This window comes from Pavona decussata, unplaced genomic scaffold (assembly GCF_977016875.1).
Source record: "Pavona decussata unplaced genomic scaffold, jaPavDecu1.1 SCAFFOLD_926, whole genome shotgun sequence".
NCBI classification, from domain to species: Eukaryota; Metazoa; Cnidaria; class Anthozoa; order Scleractinia; family Agariciidae; genus Pavona; species Pavona decussata.
The window spans coordinates 29,387-50,000 of NW_028145945.1; the positions used below are offsets into that span (position 1 = coordinate 29,387).

The 20,614-nt window shown below is 37.1% G+C and overlaps 1 protein-coding gene and 1 long non-coding RNA gene across 3 annotated transcripts in view; both read left to right on the forward strand.

Moving 5' to 3' along the window:
• The window catches only part of LOC146448446 (scavenger receptor cysteine-rich domain-containing protein DMBT1-like), a 64,010-nt gene that overhangs the window by 11,205 nt on the left and 32,191 nt on the right, over nt 1-20,614 (forward strand). Inside the window, exons 11-14 of the mRNA XM_085102578.1 lie at nt 666-974; nt 1,571-1,891; nt 2,618-2,926; nt 16,917-17,234. Coding sequence (XP_084958704.1) covers nt 666-974; nt 1,571-1,891; nt 2,618-2,926; nt 16,917-17,234 — 1,257 coding nt within the window. The remainder of the gene's footprint in view (nt 1-665; nt 975-1,570; nt 1,892-2,617; nt 2,927-16,916; nt 17,235-20,614) is intronic.
• Nucleotides 9,611-14,114, forward strand: LOC146448447 (uncharacterized). Of its 2 annotated transcripts, XR_014861070.1 has the most exons (3): nt 10,039-10,393; nt 12,057-12,282; nt 12,323-14,114. It is a non-coding gene; the product is annotated as an uncharacterized LOC146448447 (long non-coding RNA). The 2 variants fall into 2 exon arrangements; XR_014861069.1 differs by having other exon boundaries at nt 9,611-10,393; nt 12,057-14,114.

The following is a 20,614-nucleotide window of genomic DNA, read 5'->3' on the forward strand; positions in this document are numbered from 1 at the left end:
TATTGGCTTAGCGACTATGGTATATGAGCCATTATACCATGGCCGAAAGATAACGACCATTAAATTGTCTTCTGATTGTTCCTGCAAAGCGAAATCAGCAAGATCTAACAATGCTACTTGATTGTTTTTAACAAAACAATTATTCCACTCACGCTTGTTGGATCAAGAGATGATTATACCCAACTCGGCGCTACGGGCCTCGTTGGCTATGTATCATCTCATATCCAACGCGTGATCGTGGAATACAGTTAACTGTTGCAGTTTGATGTGCATTGTTTGTATCTAATAAGTATATAAACACAGTACAAACTCATTTCATATCTGCTCATTAATATCTGGTCATTAAGAAACATTTTGTGTGGGTATACCACTTAATAAAAAAGTAATAAAAGAAATATAAGAATATAAATATATAAGAAATACAAGAACAAGTTTGAACTTGAATGTACCACTGACATTTGTATACTGAATCTAAAATACATTGAAAGTATCCAAAAGTTGTTGCACAGTGTACTGTGGCGGTCGAAATTAAAGCAAAGTTTTAGTGTCCCTGTGAAAGGCTCAGATTGCCATAGAATAGGGTATAAGGAGTTAATATTCTTAAAGAACCACGCGGAATTCAGGATTCTGCCATTTATACCCTCAAATCATCCGTTATTTCGTAGTTCGGTTGATTGGCGGTGGTAACCAAATAAGCCAGGGAAGAGTGGAATTGTTAATCAATGGAACCTGGGGTACCGTGTGTGATGACGAATGGGATTTACAGGACGCATATGTAGTTTGCCGACAGCTTGATTTTGGAAAAGCTATGATGGCCGTCAAGTCCGCAGCTTTCGGGAGAGGACAAGGAAAGATATGGATGAATAGTGTACGATGTACAGGAGATGAAAGTTCATTACAACAGTGTGCTCATAATGGATTAGGAAAAGGGAACTGTTCTCATAGTGACGATGCCGGTGTAGTCTGCTCCTCAGGTAAAACAGAGTAGAGTATTTTAGGAGAAGATGCATAGATGCCAGCTTCACAATTCATAATCATTTGCTTTAGTAATGCATTTGTGTTCGACCATATTTTAGATTTAGTAGAAAAAAAAAAAGGTGAGACAAACGTTTTTGTTCGATGTCATCACAAGAAGAAGACAGGAACAATTATGGTATTTAATTTTACGGAATTGTACATAATTGTACCGGTAAGAAGCAACTGTAGCGTTTTTGTTGACAGCTTTGAGTGATATGTTTTTAGAATTTCATTTATACAGCAGACGAAACGCACCATGATGTGTAAAACACACGAACTTTTTTAAAACTAATTTTGCAGCAAAAGCGCCAATTAAATATCGCGTTTAGGTCATATAGGATCTAAAATAGGTTCATATTTTCTTGATAACAAGATACATGTACTCTCCTTTGAATAGTCCAGCCCCAACTGACACAGTATTGTTTTGCAGTAATATTTAATTTTTTCACCTAAACAACTGAAGTATTTTCGGATTTACATGATTAATTAGAGGATATATAATGTTGGCCTTTTCCTGTGCCTTAGAGCTTATTCTAGCTCTTTTATCCAATAGTTCGATTGGTGGATGAACGTCACCAGGGCGATTTGACAACTCAAGGCCGGGTGGAAGTGTTGTACAATGGAGTCTGGGGAGCAGTGTGTTATGACAGCTGGGACTTAAAAGATGCCAACGTAGTTTGTCGTCAGCTTGGGTTTACAGGAGCTTTGGCAGCGACGGAGTACGCGGCTTTTGGAAGAGGAAACATAAAAACATGGTTTACTAACGTACAGTGTGGAGGAGATGAGAGTTCCTTAATGGAATGTGCCAACAGGAGATGGGAAACATATTACTGTCGCCAAGATAAATATGCCGGTGTTAGGTGTATTACAGGTGGTAAGAAGTACATTTTGTTTTATTAGAAGCTGGATCATTGTATAATGCAATTCGAGGGATTTATTGGCTTAGCGACTATGGTATATGAGCCATTATACCATGGCCGAAAGATAACGACCATTAAATTGTCTTCTGATTGTTCCTGCAAAGCAAAATCAGCAAGATCTAACAATGCTACTTGACTGTTTTTAACAAAACAACTATTCCACTGACGCTTGTTGGATCAAGAGATGATTATACCCAACTCGGCGCTACGGGCCTCGTTGGCTATGTATCATCTCATATCCAACGCGTGATCGTGGAATACAGTTAACTGTTGCAGTTTGATGTGCATTGTTTGTATCTAATAAGTATATAAACACAGTACAAACTCATTTCATATCTGCTCATTAATATCTGGTCATTAAGAAACATTTTGTGTGGGTATACCACTTAATAAGAAAGTAATAAAAGAAATATAAGAATATAAATATATAAGAAATACAAGAACAAGTTTGAACTTGAATGTACCACTGACATTTGTATACTGAATCTAAAATACATTGAAAGTATCCAAAAGTTGTTGCACGGTGTACTGTGGCGGTCGAAATTAAAGCAAAGTTTTAGTGTCCCTGTGAAAGGCTCAGATTGCCATAGAATAGGGTATAAGGAGTTAATATTCTTAAAGAACCACGCGGAATTCAGGATTCTGCCATTTATACCCTCAAATCATCCGTTATTTCGTAGTTCGGTTGATTGGCGGTGGTAACCAAACAAGCCAGGGAAGAGTGGAATTGTTCATCAATGGAACCTGGGGTACAGTGTGTGATGACGAATGGGATTTACAGGACGCAAATGTAGTTTGCCGACAGCTTGATTTTGGAAAAGCTATGATGGCTGTCAAGTCCGCAGCTTTCGGGAGAGGACAAGGAAAGATATGGATGAATAGTGTACGATGTACGGGAGATGAAAGTTCATTACAACAGTGTGCTCATAATGGATTAGGAAAAGGGAACTGTTCTCATAGTGACGATGCCGGTGTAGTCTGCTCCTCAGGTAAAACAGAGTAGAGTATTTTAGGAGAAGATGCATAGATGCCAGCTTCACAATTCATAATCATTTGCTTTAGTAATGCATTTGTGTTCGACCATATTTTAGATTTAGTAGAAAAAAAAGGTGAGACAAACGTTTTTATTCGATGTCATCATAAGAAGTAGATAGGAACAATTATGGTATTTAATTTTACGGAATTGTACATAATTGTACCGGTAAGAAGCAACTGTAGCGTTTTTACGATGTAAAGTATATGAAATAATTCATATATGAACTGCGGATATAGATGAAAGTGAGAAGTGATCATCGCAGTGAATTTTCCAATTGCATAAATTGGAAAATTCACTGCGATGATCACTTCTCACTTTCATCTATATCCGCAGTTCATATATGAATTATTTCATATACTTTACATCGTTTCACTCCTCTCACGGGAAAATGGGAACCTACAATTGACCTTGCTCCCAATGTGTGGCTTCATAGCTCAGTTGGTAGAGCATCGCACCGGTAACGCGGAGGTCACGGGTTCGAATCCCGTTGAAGCCTGAATTTTTTTCAGGCTTCCAATTTCCTATTGCATAAATTGGAAAATTCACTGCGATGATCACTTCTCACTTTCATCTATATCCGCAGTTCATATATGAATTATTTCATATACTTTACATCGTTTCACTCCTCTCACGGGAAAATGGGAACCTACAATTGACCTTGCTCCCAATGTGTGGCTTCATAGCTCAGTTGGTAGAGCATCGCACCGGTAACGCGGAGGTCACGGGTTCGAATCCCGTTGAAGCCTGAATTTTTTTCAGGCTTCCAATTTCCAATTGCATAAATTGGAAAATTCACTGCGATGATCACTTCTCACTTTCATCTATATCCGCAGTTCATATATGAATTATTTCATATACTTTACATCGTTTCACTCCTCTCACGGGAAAATGGGAACCTACAATTGACCTTGCTCCCAATGTGTGGCTTCATAGCTCAGTTGGTAGAGCATCGCACCGGTAACGCGGAGGTCACGGGTTCGAATCCCGTTGAAGCCTGAATTTTTTTCAGGCTTCCAATTTCCAATTGCATAAATTGGAAAATTCACTGCGATGATCACTTCTCACTTTCATCTATATCCGCAGTTCATATATGAATTATTTCATATACTTTACATCGTTTCACTCCTCTCACGGGAAAATGGGAACCTACAATTGACCTTGCTCCCAATGTGTGGCTTCATAGCTCAGTTGGTAGAGCATCGCACCGGTAACGCGGAGGTCACGGGTTCGAATCCCGTTGAAGCCTGAATTTTTTTCAGGCTTCCAATTTCCCATTGCATAAATTGGAAAATTCACTGCGATGATCACTTCTCACTTTCATCTATATCCGCAGTTCATATATGAATTATTTCATATACTTTACATCGTTTCACTCCTCTCACGGGAAAATGGGAACCTACAATTGACCTTGCTCCCAATGTGTGGCTTCATAGCTCAGTTGGTAGAGCATCGCACCGGTAACGCGGAGGTCACGGGTTCGAATCCCGTTGAAGCCTGAATTTTTTTCAGGCTTCCAATTTCCATTGCATAAATTGGAAAATTCACTGCGATGATCACTTCTCACTTTCATGTAGCGTTTTTGTTGACAGGCTTGAGTGATAAGTTTTTAGAATTTCATTTATACAGCAGACGAAACGCACCATGATGTGTAAAACACACGAACTTTTTTAAAACTAATTTTGCAGCAAAAGCGCCAATTAAATATCGCGTTTAGGTCTTATAGGTTCTTAAATAGGTTCATATTTTCTTGATAGCAAAATACATATACTCTCCTGTACAGTGCGAAAACAACATGCCTCTATTAACAGTCCAGTCCCGGCTGACACAGTATTGTTATGCAGCAGTATTTAATTGTTTCACTTAAATAACTCAAGTATGTTCGGATTTACATGATTAATTAGAGGATATGTAATGTTGGTCCCTTCCTGTGCCTCAGAGCTTATTCCAGCTCTTTTATCCAACAGTTCGATTGGTGGATGTGCGTCACAAGGGAAATTTGGCAACTCAAGGCCTGGCAAATATTTTGCTGAGTCTTAGTGCGCCCACGCTTGACAAATTGAAAATTTGGCAGAGACAAATTTTGTCGAGATTTTTGGAAGGGCCAAACAAATTTTGTCAGTCCAGTGCGTCCGGACCCTTGGAAAGAATTATTTTGTTGACTCTTGAAAGTAACTATTTGAGGGTGTTGCTATACTGATAGACAATTATAAACGAGTTCCACGCAAAAGGTTTGGAATTTTCCCCCGGAACTTTCTTACTCAGAGTGACGCGCTTTGTAAAGCTAGCTAGTTTTCTTGTATTGTGCAGAACTGCAATGGCGTTTTCGCAGTTTTCGTGCTCTTTTTAGAGTATAACTGAAACAGCCTGCTCGTATGATAGGGTAGATAAAAAAAGGAGTCTTGAAATAATAAGTTTACGCAATTGCTTAAAGAATATTACGGATCATTGCTCTTACTGGTCATTTTCTGGAGTAAACACGGAGAGGGAACCGCGACTTGCTAGAGTGGGTGTTTTCAAGGAGAAAGAGACTTCAGCACGGAAATTGGACACCGTTTGCCCATATCACAGGCGTTAAGTGCTGTGTACCTCAAATCCTATCCAAACATGGAATAAATAGAAAAGCAGATCGCGGTATTTCCAAAGGAGTATCCGAACGAATTGTTAATACAACGGGAAAGTTTGTCCCAGTTGGACGCTCAAATAATTGCCCTCCCTTGGTTTGGAAAAAAATCGCCCCGGCTATTGTTCGAGGAAATACGGCATTTATACACAACTACAGTCGGACCTCTATTAAGCGGCCACCCTCCATTAAGCAGCCACTTTCCAAAGTCCCGAATTATTATTTTGTCAGTAAAGTGCTGTATTCGATACCTCTATTCAACGGCCAACCTCTATTAAGCGGCCAGTTTTCAAAGTCCCCAGGGTGGCCGCTTAATAGAGGTACGACTGTAGCTGAAATTTTGTTGCCAATCAATGATGTCAGAAGTCAGCAATAATAGCATTTATTGTCATGATCAGATCTCATGCTAAATGAAACGAGTGAGTTAGTAGTTCTCACAACCGAATAGAAAAAAGACAAATTATCTCATACGCAACAAAGAAATAGATAACTTCGAAAGGAAACAACAGTTAAAGGATCGAGGGGTCGGAGACAAGAACACCTCCCGATGTCTTGCGATGTCGTAACTTTTTTTTCTTAAGAGTTATGAACTTGTTTACACAAGGTACGAACGAAGTTTCATATAATACGAAAAAACCAATACATTCTCAAAAGAGAATGCTGTTGTTTTTGAACAGCATTAATATCGAGTTCGGGCTTAAATATCCGTAAAACACAATTGTAACCTCTGTCACGCAATCTCTTATTTGACTGTATTTCAGTGGTTTTTAGCGCTCTGTTATAGACAACAATTTAATTTCCCCAGAAAAAAAGATACATCAATTAAGAGCCCATTTCTTCCTTACTTTACTCTTGAAATTTCATCTCATTCGTGATAAAGGTAGTACAATGAATAATTTTTAAAATTTAGCTCGTCACTTCCATAGAGTAACAGTGGGATTTCGCTCAGGTCCCTCTCGATGTCATGGTTTTTTTTCAAACTTCATAGAAATAATGAAATCAAATCGGGAAGAGATGTAGAATAAGCTGATAATAAGAGGATGTCTTCTTGCTCTACAGTTAAGGCGAGCGGCTTGCTTAAAAACCGTTAATTTTCAAGTCGAAATTTCTCGTGGCTAGCACCGACATTTATTATAGTCATTTTCCGCCAAAACAAAAAGTTATTTGACAAATTAATTACATTGCGATAAATAACTCAATGTGGGCTACTGATAGCCAAAGTTTGAGTGATTTTAAGGTTTTACACTTTTGCCGCTATTTTCCGATTTTGTTTGATTCTTGTGGGCATTCGCTCTTAATTTGTAATAGCAGAGCTCGCGCGCGCGCCGTAGGTGCGCGCGGCGGAGCCTCATAGCTAAGAGATTTTGGTAAACCCATCAGTGGGAAAAATTTTGGTTTGGTTATGACGTCACTTCCGTCCGACCGACCATACATCGTACGTACGTAGGCTACTCCTTGTAAGCCAACATGAAATGAGACACTCAAACTTTGTGCTGCAAATCAGGTTTTTTGCTGCAGGAAAATACATGGAAAACTGCGCTGCCGGCCGCGTTTGTTTGGCAGGAAATTGCATCGCCAACTGCGTTTGAGAAAAAAAAATTGAAGACGACGTGTACGACAAAACACAAACTCAATTTATGATCAAGTCTACAAACATGTAAAGCAAAGAAAGGGAGATAGAAAGAGATCTAGAAAACAGGCGACGAAGAAGCGAAGTTCGACGTCAAAGAGAGCGATTGAGAGCGGTAGCAAACAGGCGAAACATGAGTGACGAACAAAGAGAGAAAGAACGGGAAAGGGTGCAGAAAAAAGCCCGTGTTGCGGCACAGGGTTTGAGTGTCTCATTTCACATTGGCTTACATAAATGAGCGTATGTGCTGTAACCCGGGTTGTTTTTCGGCGGGAAAATGCATGGCCAACTGCGTTGCCGGCCGCGTTTGTTTGGCGGGAAGTTGCATCGCCAACTGCGTTTGAGAAAAGAACAAAACAAAAAAAATAATTTTGAAGACGACAAGATACAAAGTCAATTTTATATGTGACCAACAACAGGAGAAAGAGCAAGGCAACTAGCGGCGGGAGAAACAAATCGACAGGCACATCATCAGAATCTGGAAGTGAAATCATTTTACTGCGATCCGGCGCCACGAAACGTTGGATTTTTCCTCTTGAAGTGAAACGTTTCGCTCACTTAACGTTGTAAAACGAACGGAAAAACCAGCAATGGAATAAAGGGAGTGGTTATTCTCAGAGGAGGCGAGTACAATCATGCAATTTTGTAGCTTAAGCTAATACTGCTAACTTCAGAACAGTATTTTGAGCTCATTTTTTCGGTCCATGTTGATTATTTCCCTTGGAGTTCTATTTTCTGATCTCGTCCAATTTTGCCGTCAAACAGCGAGAGAAAGAGCAAGGCGGATCGCGGCGGGAGAAACAAATCGATTCTTTTAGCAGCGTTTAGAGGCGGCAGTTCATAAACAGCGGCCGAATCTTGAAGAAAAATTATTTTACTCTAATCCAGCGCGATGAAATGAAATTACGATGCGATGGATTTTTCTTCTTGAAGTGAAACTTAACGTTGTAAACGAACGAAAAAATCAGCAATCGAATAAAAGGACTGGTTATTCTCCAAAGAGGCGAGTATATTCATGTGATTTTGTTGACAAAACTTTGTTGTTTTTGCAAGATATTTTTTTCTTGTAGTGTTGACACTGCAACTTGTCTAACCTCAGAGCAGCCTTTTGAGCCCATTTTTAGGTCCATGTCCGTTATTTCCCTTGGAGTTTTATTTTCTAATCTCATCCCATTTTGCTTCATTTAAAAAAAATTGATTCTGAGCTAAAATAGTCAGTCAAACAAACGTCTAGATCTCCCAACATTGTATCGTTGGCATAAACTACTGACAAGTTTTTCTCGCATATATTTCTAATTTTAGCATTTATTTCTCACAATCTTGACAGAGAGCAAACAAAAATACTTAAAACAATAGGATATAACCGCAAAGAGTAAGATGTGTGAGTACACAGTTAATTTCAGAGAGTTATAATAACTCCCATAATGGAGTTAAAATAACTCCTCAAGGTGGAGTTACTATTTTTGGAGTTAATATAACTCCTAAAAGGAGTTATTTTTTCTTGTGATGGAATTAAGTTAACTCCCTCTAGTGCAGTTATTTTGTTGGAGTTATTTTAACTCTAAAATGGAGTTAAATGTAACTCCATATTGGAGTTAAATTTAAGCAGGAGTTGAAATAACTCTTTATAGTGGGGTTGATATAACTCTCTTTAAGAGTTATATGGGGGGAGTAATTTCAACTCTGCATGAGGGGTTAAAATAACTCACTGTCTTGGAGTTACTTTGACTCTTTAGCAAGAGTTTTTTGCTCCTATTTGGGAGTTACTAAAGGGAGTTAACTCAACGCTTTTAATTAGATTTAGAGTTAAATTAACTCCACATCAGAGTTAAATTCAAGCAGGAGTTGAAATAACTCCTTATAGGGGTCAACATAACTCCCTATGAAGAATTATATAGGGGGAGTCATCTTAACTCTAGTAGAACAGTTAGATTAACCCACTCTCTTGGAGTTACTATCACTGGACGAAAAAATGGATTTTCTTAGGTTTGCCAGTGAAGCAAATGTGTCGCAAATTTCGGGCTCTAAATTTAAACCGCATTTGCGTTGGTTGGCAAAGATAATGTAAACACATATATTTTCTCCTCAACAATTTATTTGCAAATGTATAGCAAATATAACATTTGCTTTAAATTTATCTTGTTTCTGCAACTATGGTAAATTTGAACCTTTAATGTAGATTTGCCAAGTTTTTTTCATCATTCAAAATTAGATATTTTCTTGTAGCGTAAATTCAGGAAAAAATAGTGAAAAATAAAAAGTTTCCACGAATTCTTGACAACATTAACTTATAGTAGAAATATGTGCCTTTGCGTTAAATTTATTTGGATTTACCAAAGAAGGAAAACTCTACAGTAAATTTGCTGTGAATTTACTGAAGTGTCAAACACAAAAGGTTGCACCGATTTTACACAGATTTGCTTAGGGACAAATATATCCAGGTAAGACCATATAAGCTGGTGACAAATTTGGGGTTTGATATAACATAGGCTCCAGATTAACAAAAGGCTTTAATTTGTTTCTCTCAGACAGCCTTAATTTGACGTACAATTTTGCTTAGCATTTACTCTTTGTCCAAAACTGCTTTGATTACTATTACGAAATTTCACAGGGTAGAACAATTAAAAAAGGCGTTTCTTTAATTCAGAAATGTGACGGAAACCTGATAATTGAAGTTTCCGTTTTACTCGCCAAATAGATTTAACGCCAAGAGCGATAGGGTTGAAATATAAATAAAATCAAATTTTTTTAGCAACTGTTACGACCAAATAATGATAAATTTTATCATCGTTTAAAACAGAATTCCTGAACTATTACAAAAAAGCGAAAGTCTGGGGTTCAACGATTTGACCAGCTGGGCAAATTCGCCCCTTGGCCCTTTATAATTATCTCGGCTGACTTGTCTGGCTGAGTGGCACTGGATCTGAATACATGCGCAACAGAAGTTCTTCCCGGCGTTCTCTTTGGTTCAGGAAACGTTTGGCGCTCGTTTTATTAACGGTTTTGAAGCTCGTTCGAATGTGATTATCTATTTCAAGAGATATTCTGCACGCTAAAAAGGAAAGTTCCCTTCCTGTATTTCCAAAGCATTGGTGTGGAGTCTTGCAGCAGATCGATACGCCGAGTTTAAACCAGTCAAGTCTTTAAAAAGCGTCGTTGTTCAATGCAAGGTAAGCTTCAATGTGTTTAATACATGTTCAAATATGCAGATGTATGGTCAAATGTGATTTCTGGATGAGTTCTTTCTTTTCTGTTGCTACACTTCGTACGTATATATGCAAAGCTACAAACACATTGGTATCGCTACCGCTATTATAGTAACGAAATATAAACACCAACATGTGCACGCGTACAATATACGAAAGCAAAGCAGGGAACAGTACATGCATGATCTGTAGAAGTTGTGCCAGTCGACTTTGTGTCGAAGTTGTGTCTCGACTTTTCATACATAAACTAGGGGATTAATTTGCCTGTATTTAATTTCACTGGTACACTAAGGCATTAATTTGCCTGTGTTTAATTTAACCAATAATACACTGGGGCATTAATTTGCCTGTGTTGAATTTAACCGATACACTGCCGGGGCATTAATTTGCCTGTATTTCATTTAACCGATACACTGGGGAATTAATTTGCCTGTGTTTGATTTAACCAACACACTGAGTCATTAATTTGCCTGTGTTCAAATTAAGCGATACAGTGGAGCATTTATAATTTGCCTGTATCTAATTTTAAACTGATACACTGGGACATTTATTTGCCTGTTTTTAATTTAACCGATACACTGTGGCATTAATTTGCTTGTGATGTAACATAAAAAAATGCTAATACAGCAATTCAGCCTTAACTTTTTTATCCATCCATCACGAGCCAGAGGCAACCGGATGTGGAAATATTCACCAATTCAGGTTGCTATTAAGGGGTGACGTCATAACACAAACAATATATTTGTTTAGACACATTATAAACATAGGTGGATGTTATATATCATTTCTGGTTCATCCATTTTAGAGTCCTAGCATGACTGTATGCTTGAGTGCTCTGGGATATATACCACAAACAATATATTTTTTAGGCGCATATTATAAACCCAGGCGGATGTTATATATCCTTTCTGGTTCATCCATGTTAGAGTCCTAGCATCACTGTATGCTTGAGTGCTCTGGGATATATAACATGTTTTATGTTTATTGTAACCGATACACTGTTGTTCATTCTGCGCGCGAGTAAACCATTTATCTTGCAAGTACATGTAAGCTTTGCTTGCCGCTTTTTAGGCTATTATGACAATTTCCTGCCACATCACATTGGTACAAAGTCATGTCTTGTTCAGCTTTTAATTTGCATTTCTGACAGCTTTTAAATGGTCTGATACCTGTACATAGCATTAGTTAACACTTTTGTTGAATTCGGTAGTGGCTATAATTGGCTAAACAACTTGGGCCAGGAGACTAGATTAGTGTAACCCAATTTCTCAAACCTCCTGATAGCTCAAACCATTTTTTTTGTTTTGCTTGAAGGTTTGAGAAATCTAGATTCCACTGTACATAATATTTATTTAGGTACTTTTCTTGTACAAACAAAAAGGAACTGTTGCTGCCAGCAACCTAGTTTGTACCTTAACAACATGCATTTCACTTCAGTGATAAATTCGTGATTTAGTCCTGCCGTAAACAACTCAGAAATGTATTTTCAAACAACATGGTAGTAGCTAAAATTATTAGTAAATTATAGCAGGGCTATTACATGTACTTGGCTGCTGAGGACCCATCGGGATATTATTTCACTGTAAATGATTGCATATTGAATTTTGTTTGTTTGTTTGCCTTTCAGGAGGAAGAGTCATTTGACAAGTGTGTCGACGAGACTACATTCCCAAGAATTATTGGTTCTGGGGATGTTTGGTCCCTGGATCCTCTCTGCATAGCTGCAGAGGGAGAAGAACTTGTCATGCTGGGTGCTGGATCGTCCATGGCTAATGCTCTGGGACTTCTTCTTGCTGTGTATTATGTATTTGACATTGCCTATCCAGCCAAGGCCAGTAATGTTTACTTTTTTTGTGAAACGTTGATCGGCATTGAACTAGATGCCAAAAAAAGAATAGCTATAAACGAGTTCATTTCAGCCCTCTAAGGTGGCTCAAAACTGTTTCAAGCTCTTTTGATGATGTGAATTTTGTTGGGTGGTTATAACTACTCTTTATCAGTTGATGCAAAAATAATGGTATCAAAAAACTGCCTAATCATTGGGAAACATGTTGCTGTGAATTTTGTGGCACCATAACAAGAATATGACATTCTAAGAACACTAAATTTTAGCTTATGGCAACCTGTTATATATAAAGGATGATTGCAACTTGTTACCAACGATTGGGAATTTTTATGATACCATTATTGTAGCATAACTTGATAAACAGTGGCAGTATTCATCCTTCAAAGTTTAGCTGATAAGAAAGTGCTAGGAACTGTTGCCAGCCTCCTTGAACTCAATTTTATAATTCAAGTGACCACCAGTGTTTTATTTTTTAACCTTTATCTTGTAAAAAGCTTCTTTGGCCTTGCTGACAGTAATATTAGTGGCTGTTGGAAGCTGCACCACTCCTAAATTAGTAATCTTCAAAACTTCCACTTTTCAAGAGTTACAATGTTTACAATGTCTTTGTACACCAAAATATTATACATGTATTTCCACAATGCTGTTTCTTTGTTGGTCACTTGCAGATTGATATGCGTTTACACTGTATCTCAGAAGTGCGTATTACTTGTTTTGAAAGACATTTGCACAAATTATTGGTTTCAGAAAATCAGGGTTTTATTAAGATTTTTAAACAGGTCGAGATTATAGTTATTTAAATGTATTTTTGTTTTTTTGTTAATGGAAAAAAGTAGATATGTTGCACTGTAAGTAAACAGCCCAAGTTGCATATGCAGGTTTTGTTAGGGAGGAAATTAATTATTTATATTGGAGAAAATTATTTAAGAATGTAAACAGAAAATTATGAAATTATCAAATGGTTTTGTGGAAGTGTAATTTAGATATACAAAGTTAAAGTAAAGTAATTGTGTTAATTTTTTGTTTTCTATATTTGTGTACATGCTACATATTATTTCTGTTTATTATATGGCTCTGTCTCACAAGGACTGGGAACTACCACATTCACAAATTTAATTGGCTGAAATGGATATTGGCCGCGGTCTAGATTTTCCCATCTAGACCGGCATTTGGACCAGTAATGTTTTGAAGTGAAAAAGTTGCAAACTAAAATGCAAAACGATTGACTGTTTTCATCTAACAATATTTATTTCTGTAAGTGCCAAAACGCTGATGAGAAAAAAAGTAAACATGATGAGCAAACTTTGGAAGAATTAAAATTCGGCTCATCCAACGCTGTTCACAAGCAAAATGTCAGTGATTGCAACCTAGTTGCATTAAGTGAAATGAATTGTTCTTGTTTTTGCCATACAATAAACAACTCATTAACCGAGCTAAGTCAGTCTGTATGGGAGAATCTTGACCTTAGTCGTGTGTACAGACCTCACTGCATTCGGTTTGTACTTACGACCTTGGTCAAGATTCTCCCATACAGACCTCCTGCTTTTTTAATAAGAGCTAAGTACTTACTTCATACAAGTTCACATAATTTGCATTTTCCCATGACAGATAGGGTTGCTTGTGATTGAGCTTCTGAGCTTCTACTGTTTTAAAATTAAACCAATAGTACCTATCGTATTAGCGTTTTCTAGAGACTTGAATCATTTTTGCATGTCGACCGTGCAGTTATTACAATTAAAGCTAAATAATTAAAGACAAATTAATATATATTTTTATACCAATAAAGCAATATAAATTTCTTACTGGAAATATTCTGCTAATAAATTATTGAATACACGACGGTTAGTGATATTGTTTTTGCTGCTCGTTTAGTACCAGCTATTTTGACAGGAAAAATTGATGCTGCATACATGTATTACCCAAATGGATTGAGGTGAGAGTTACTCCAAAGAGGACTTATTTGGGACCTATCAATTAAGTCCATTTTAGAGTTATAGTAACTCCACTAGAAGTAAACTAGGAGTTACAATTACTCAACAATAAGAGTCACTTTGACCCCAAAATAAGAGTTAATTTAACTCCAATTTGGTAGTTAAAATCAGGAGTTAAAAGTGCTCCGAAAAAGGAGTTATTTTGGACCTAAAATTTTAACTCCATTTCAGAGTTATAACAACTCTACTAGGAGTACAAATTACTCCACAACAAGAGTTACTTTAACCCCCAAATTAGAGTCAATTTAACTCCAATTTGGGAGTTAAATTTAGGAGTTAAAAGTACTCCAAAAAAGGAGTTATTTTGGACCTAAAATTTTAACTCTATTTCAGAGTTATAACAACTCTACTAGGAGTACAAATTACTCCACAACAACAGTTACTTTAAGCCCCAAATTAGAGTCAATTTAACTCCAATTTGGGAGTTAAATTTAGGGGTTAAAAGTACTCCAAAAAAGGAGTTATTTTGGACCTAAAATTTTAACTCCATTTTTGGAGTTAACACAACTCCCTGAAAATAACTGTGTAATTTTCAGTGAAAGTCTTTTCAAAGAACGTTAAAAGCGAATATAAAATTAAAGTGTGATTTCATTTTCATCAAAACAAAGTTTACGCAAAACATTCATTTGCTTGTTTTTTGTGAATTTTTCAAAGATCGTTGTTTAGTTTATTTCTGTACTTATTGCTATGAATTATCACAGTGCTTTTTTCATTTATTACTCAAAGATATATTTCAAGTGTGTTTTTTGGTTAGTGCATCCATTTTCTCTGAGGTTTATAGCGTACGGCCTTCTTGATAAGCAAAATTTACTAGACAGTGACAGTGCCGATAGCGCATTGGCGGTTCACAAACCGTTTTGCCTCGATCATCTTAAAAACTAAAAACAATAATAAAAACAGGAAATATCATTTTGAGCCATTTAAATTCCGCTTTTATAACACAGAGGGCAAAATGTTCCTAAAACTATCAATGAACTTCGTAAAACAGTCAGTAAAACACTCATCGAAGGCGCAAGCAAACCAACAAATTATTTAATTGTTTTGTAGCGTACAAAACAAACAAAACCGACGAGAACAGTTCCCATTATACACATATAATTAAGAGAGGATACAAGTTTAATTCAGGAGCAAACTAACAACGATATATTAAATGTTAGGCATCAATTAATTATTCAACTGCGCTGTGAAGCTTCCTACCGCTTGGAAATCACACGAACATAGATCGATAAAAATAGCAAACGAGGGATCCAAAGAAGGAACTTGCGGAGTAATTTCTTCCTGCTCCTTCCTCCCATTAAAAGAACACTTTCATGCTCGGTTATCGTTCGTTGAAAGCACTTGGACGCCATGACTGATTTCAGTTTCTCAACCAAACAAAATAAAATCAATCCGATCCAAGTCTTTAGCTTTTGACACAAATAATCTTTTGCTGTTTCTTGTGAGAGACACCAAAATTAACCTGTAGGAATTTCCTCCCTAGCTGCAGCACTTGATTTCCATGTATTTTTGGTACAAACAACCCGGCTTAGAGAGTCGAACTTCGAAAGAACCTAAAAGAACTTGTTTTTTTTTTTGGACACCAAATGCAGAAACCGACAAAATGTAAAACTGTCGTGCTCAGCCAATCAGGAGCGAGTATTTTCGCCGCTCGACCAATCAGGAGTAAGTAATTTTGCCCTCGGTGAAAGGAAAATTACGAAAAACTGCCCTATGTTACAACAAATCAGCATTCAGTAGTTTTGCCCTCTGTTTTACATTGTTATTGTTGATGAGCAGTTAGCTGCATATGCATTAAAAATGTACAATATAACTGCAGAATTGATGAGGAACTCATAAGGTTATTACGTTCATACAATAAGCAGAGTTCTATTGTGGAGCTCCGCTGTTAGGCTTGGCTAAATATATATATTAGATTTTTCTTAAAAAATTCAGGCGAAATAAAAGTTTCGGGATTAGTGCTTTCAGTTTTTGTATGTGAAAGCTCAACTTGGTAATTTGTCACATTCTTCCAAAATTCCGAATTGAAGGTTAAAAGTCTTAAAATCGTATTTCTGGCAACAAATTGCAGGGAGTAAATAACACGAAACAAGATGTTGGCGATACTGACAGACTAGTAAAACAATAACTTTACATGTATCGAATGTTTCTTGGTTGGCTGACAGGTTTTCTTACATGTTCAACCCTTACGCTGGTATTTCAAGAACAACATAAGAACACAGCCCCGGCTGAGAGTCAGTTATTTTATTATTATTATTATTATTATTATTATTATTATTATTATTATTATTAATACTATTATTATTATTATTATTATTATTATTATTATTATTATTATTATTATTATTATTATTATTATTATTATTAATTTTTTTTTTTTTTTTACTTTGACCATTTACTTTGTAAAACCGTCAGCATGAATACTGGTCAAATGAAAAGTAAAACCTTAGTCCATACAGCAAAAGAATGTCACTTAGAAAAGCAACAGGTTACTTTAGGGCCGTCAATATGAAGATACACATGGTTTGGTTAAAGCCCATATTTAAAGAAAGCATTAACCAAATTAATGAATTGATGAATTTACGAAACGAAGCACAAAAACGAAAATAGCTTGAGGAAAGTATGACTCAATGAAGCCTTTTTTATGCCACAGTTCGCATAGTGGATGAGGATGGTTTTGGCGATTTGGCATCAAAAGGCAGAGTGGAAGTGTACCACAATGGAGCCTGGGGAACAGTATGTGATGACAACTGGGACTTAAGGGACGCCAACGTAGTTTGCCGTCAGCTTGGGTTTGCAGGAGCTGTGGCAGCAAACAAAAGCGCCGTTTTCGGGCAAGGAGAAGGGAAAATATGGATGGATGAAGTGCAGTGCACAGGAACTGAGAGTTCCATTAAGGAATGTAACCACCATGGATGGGGATCACATGACTGTGGTCACGGTGAAGATGCCGGTGTAATGTGTACTACAGGTGATAAGTATACTATAGTAGCATTTGGTGTATGCTATTTATACCCAAAAATAATACACAACAAAACAAACTAGTGATTAAACTACCATAACAATAATCAAAGATTAGGGAGTGCGTTCAATCTCAACATGCTCTCTCTCCGTTAACGAGTTGGTGATGATGTCATCCACCCCTGCGAAATCCGCAGGGGATGCAAACTTATCGCAATTCTTCCTTGCGAAGTAGAAATATTAGTACCCCTTTTCAAAATTCAGTACTGTAAAAACACACTTTTACCTTGGGCTCCTCAGCTCACGTTTTAGCTTCTGATGATCAACCACTGAAGTATCCAAATTCCTAAACGGCAAAGTCATTCGTGTGACTCGACAATAAACTGTTTGCTGCCCTGATGAGCGAACAAAAATGAGTTTGCCATTAAGAGCTGTCCTCTGTAAATATCGGCTATCGTCGTTTGGACGAGAAAAAATGAAATCCCTCAAACTTTCTCAGAAGAATGGTCTATATAACTGATTCACATAAATATAACTTTCAGCTCAGTTCGATTCGTATTTTAGCTGTAGTGCGACCATGTTGGTTTTACCGCTCTGAGGGGGCTTTCAGCGGCCATTTTAGGCCACACTTTTAAGAATTTGCCTTACAAGGAAAGCGTTACAAATCCGAACAAAATCTCATTATTCGAGATAAGCAAATGTTTGTTGTTGAGTTGAGAAGCTTTTTTGGGAATTTGATCGAAATCTGATTTTTTTTACAAAATTTTTCATTTCTTCCCTATTGAACTACTCTTCAAGTGCCAAAAAAATGGCCGAGTTTAAAGGAAAATATCGCTAAAGATACATTAGTTGGCATCCTAAAACAGCATCCCAGTTAAAGAGCAATGTCTCGTCTGTAATAATATGCAATAAAATTTTTGGGCAGTGAAAAAGAGAAAATTATAGAAGAAGAAGTTTTAACTGTACTTTTGTCAACAAACACCGCCTTCGTAATTAGCATAACAACATGAAAATAACGATTTACTAAGAAAATAATGATAAATTGCACTTACTTCGTGAAATATCGAGAACTGGTTATTTCAAAATATATCAAATTATAGTTTCAGTCGGAGACAGCCGCATTTTCGATGATTTGTTGTGCGAAATCACTGTAATACACCGCAGCTGTTAAACTGAGTTGAATTCTTCAAAGTCCGTCAGGACAACCATCGGCCGAAAAAATTGCCTTCCGCCCCATAAGCTGCCGTGTGCAAGGTGTCAAATATTTCTTTGTTATCCTTAATGACCAAAAATTCATTCAGCAACCATTTAAATCCTGCTTTGAACTGGAGATTCTCGTCAAGAAATCGTTTAAGTTCCGTTGACCTTCCGCCGTAATTAAACAATGAGATTGCGTTACAGAAACGCGCACACCAGCCAGACGGGTTGGGGTGGGGGTGGGGAGGAAACAAAAATGGAACAGCTCCTAAATTAAAAAAAGAGGGTCATTCAAGATTACTGTCACAGCTATTTTATGCATTTCGGGTATTAAATAGGAAACTGCTGTCCCAGAATAATGTGGAATATGATAAGCCCTTGTGCTGTATTTTTTTGGTTGGGGCGTCGGGGGGGGGGGGGGGGGGGGCTGGCAAGTAAAATTCTAATTTACAGCATCAGTTGATCGTTGCTCTTCTATTTAGGGTTCATACAAGTCCATAACTATCCCAAGCTCACTGACAGCTCTATATTTGTAATCTTAGGTAACAGTGAGAAAGTTATATTCACCGGCACGTAAAATTAATATGAGGGTTTGTATGGGAATACATTCAAATTAACGGCTTACATAGAATTCCAATAAAAAGCTACTTACGTACTTGTTTTTTTTTTTTTTAGTGTGTGGGTATTACGCTTGCCTGTTTGTGTTATGGAACGTTGTTTTAGCGACACGACTGCCACTGAGGATCAAGCTGCCTACGTTTCAACCCAAACAATATTCTCGAAAACTACCAGGCTAAAAGGCTAAACTAAACTAAAAGGCTAAGTGTAAATATGCTTCGCATGATGTGCGAATATTTTTATTTAGATATTGCAAATATCCCAAGATCGCGGAAAGCACCATACATGCAGCTGCTTAGCAATCATGTGCAAACATGCAGCTGCGTTTCATTAGGACAATAACTGCTCCATTATCTAATGTGAAAAAAAAAAAAAGCAGCAACAAATATTTAAGGCATATGGGTTTTCAATAAAGAGAGTGGCTGAGGCGTATCAGTAAACGCGGGGTCGGGGTCTTTTTTTTTTTTTTTTTTCAACATCACAGGTCATTTGTGGGTCAAATAAGGATTTAAGCCAATATAAAAAAGTCAAGTCTCTAAAGCTTACTAGCTTTGGATAGGTCATCGGTGACAACACTCGATGCAGTTCCGTATTCTGGCGGACATTGGCTCCGTGAATTGACTACCTTTATTCTTCTAAGAAACGAAATGAGGCCAAAAAATACAAGGTACGAGACAATATGTTTCCTTGAACTACCAAATTCTTGAACTAGAATGTGCATGAACTTACTACGAACTTTCCATACATTTGTCTGTAAAGCAAACCAGCCGTGAACTGCTACTAAAAATAGTTCGCGGGAAAAAAATACAGGAAAATCTATGGAAAGTTCAAAACACGACTGGACGCTTTCTGGCACAGTTACATCCCTCCATTTTTTTTTTCTTAAAATCCTTTTCCTAATGCCAAAAGTTTCCAATTCTTGAATTTTTCAGCAGCAATGTTTTATGAAAATTATTTGACATCGAATTTATTTGCATCGAGTGTTGTCACCGATGACCTATCCTAAGCTAGTAAGCTTTAGAGACTTAACTTTTTTATATTGGCTTTAATCATTATTATTTGACCCACAAATGTCCTGTGATGTTGACAATAAAAAAAAAAGAAAAAAAAAAAGACAAAAAGAAGAAAACAAATAGACCCCGACCCCGACCCCGCGTTTTACTGACACACGGTGGCAGACGGGGGAGGGGGAGTATCAATCGCGTATCATGTTTAATGTTTAATTTGATTACGCATCACCGAAAACGCAATTACGCATGACGTAAGTGAGTGCACTAAGCTAATAATGTAAGATTCCAAACTCTCCGAGGACGCATTATTGAAAATTGTACTGCATGCAACATCCTCTTAGATTGTTTGTGTGTTATTTGATTTTATTAGAGATAGATGTATAAAGACGACTTACTTGTGGGAAAAAATGCTGGATGTAACCTGAAAGGTTAACCCTACGTTATACTGTTTTATTCCCTTCTTGTCTATCGTGACTTTTAGGTCAAAGAACGTTCACTTATTTTGGAAATCTAATTGGTACATCACGCGTCACGCGCTCGTAAAACAGAACATCACGCATCTCGT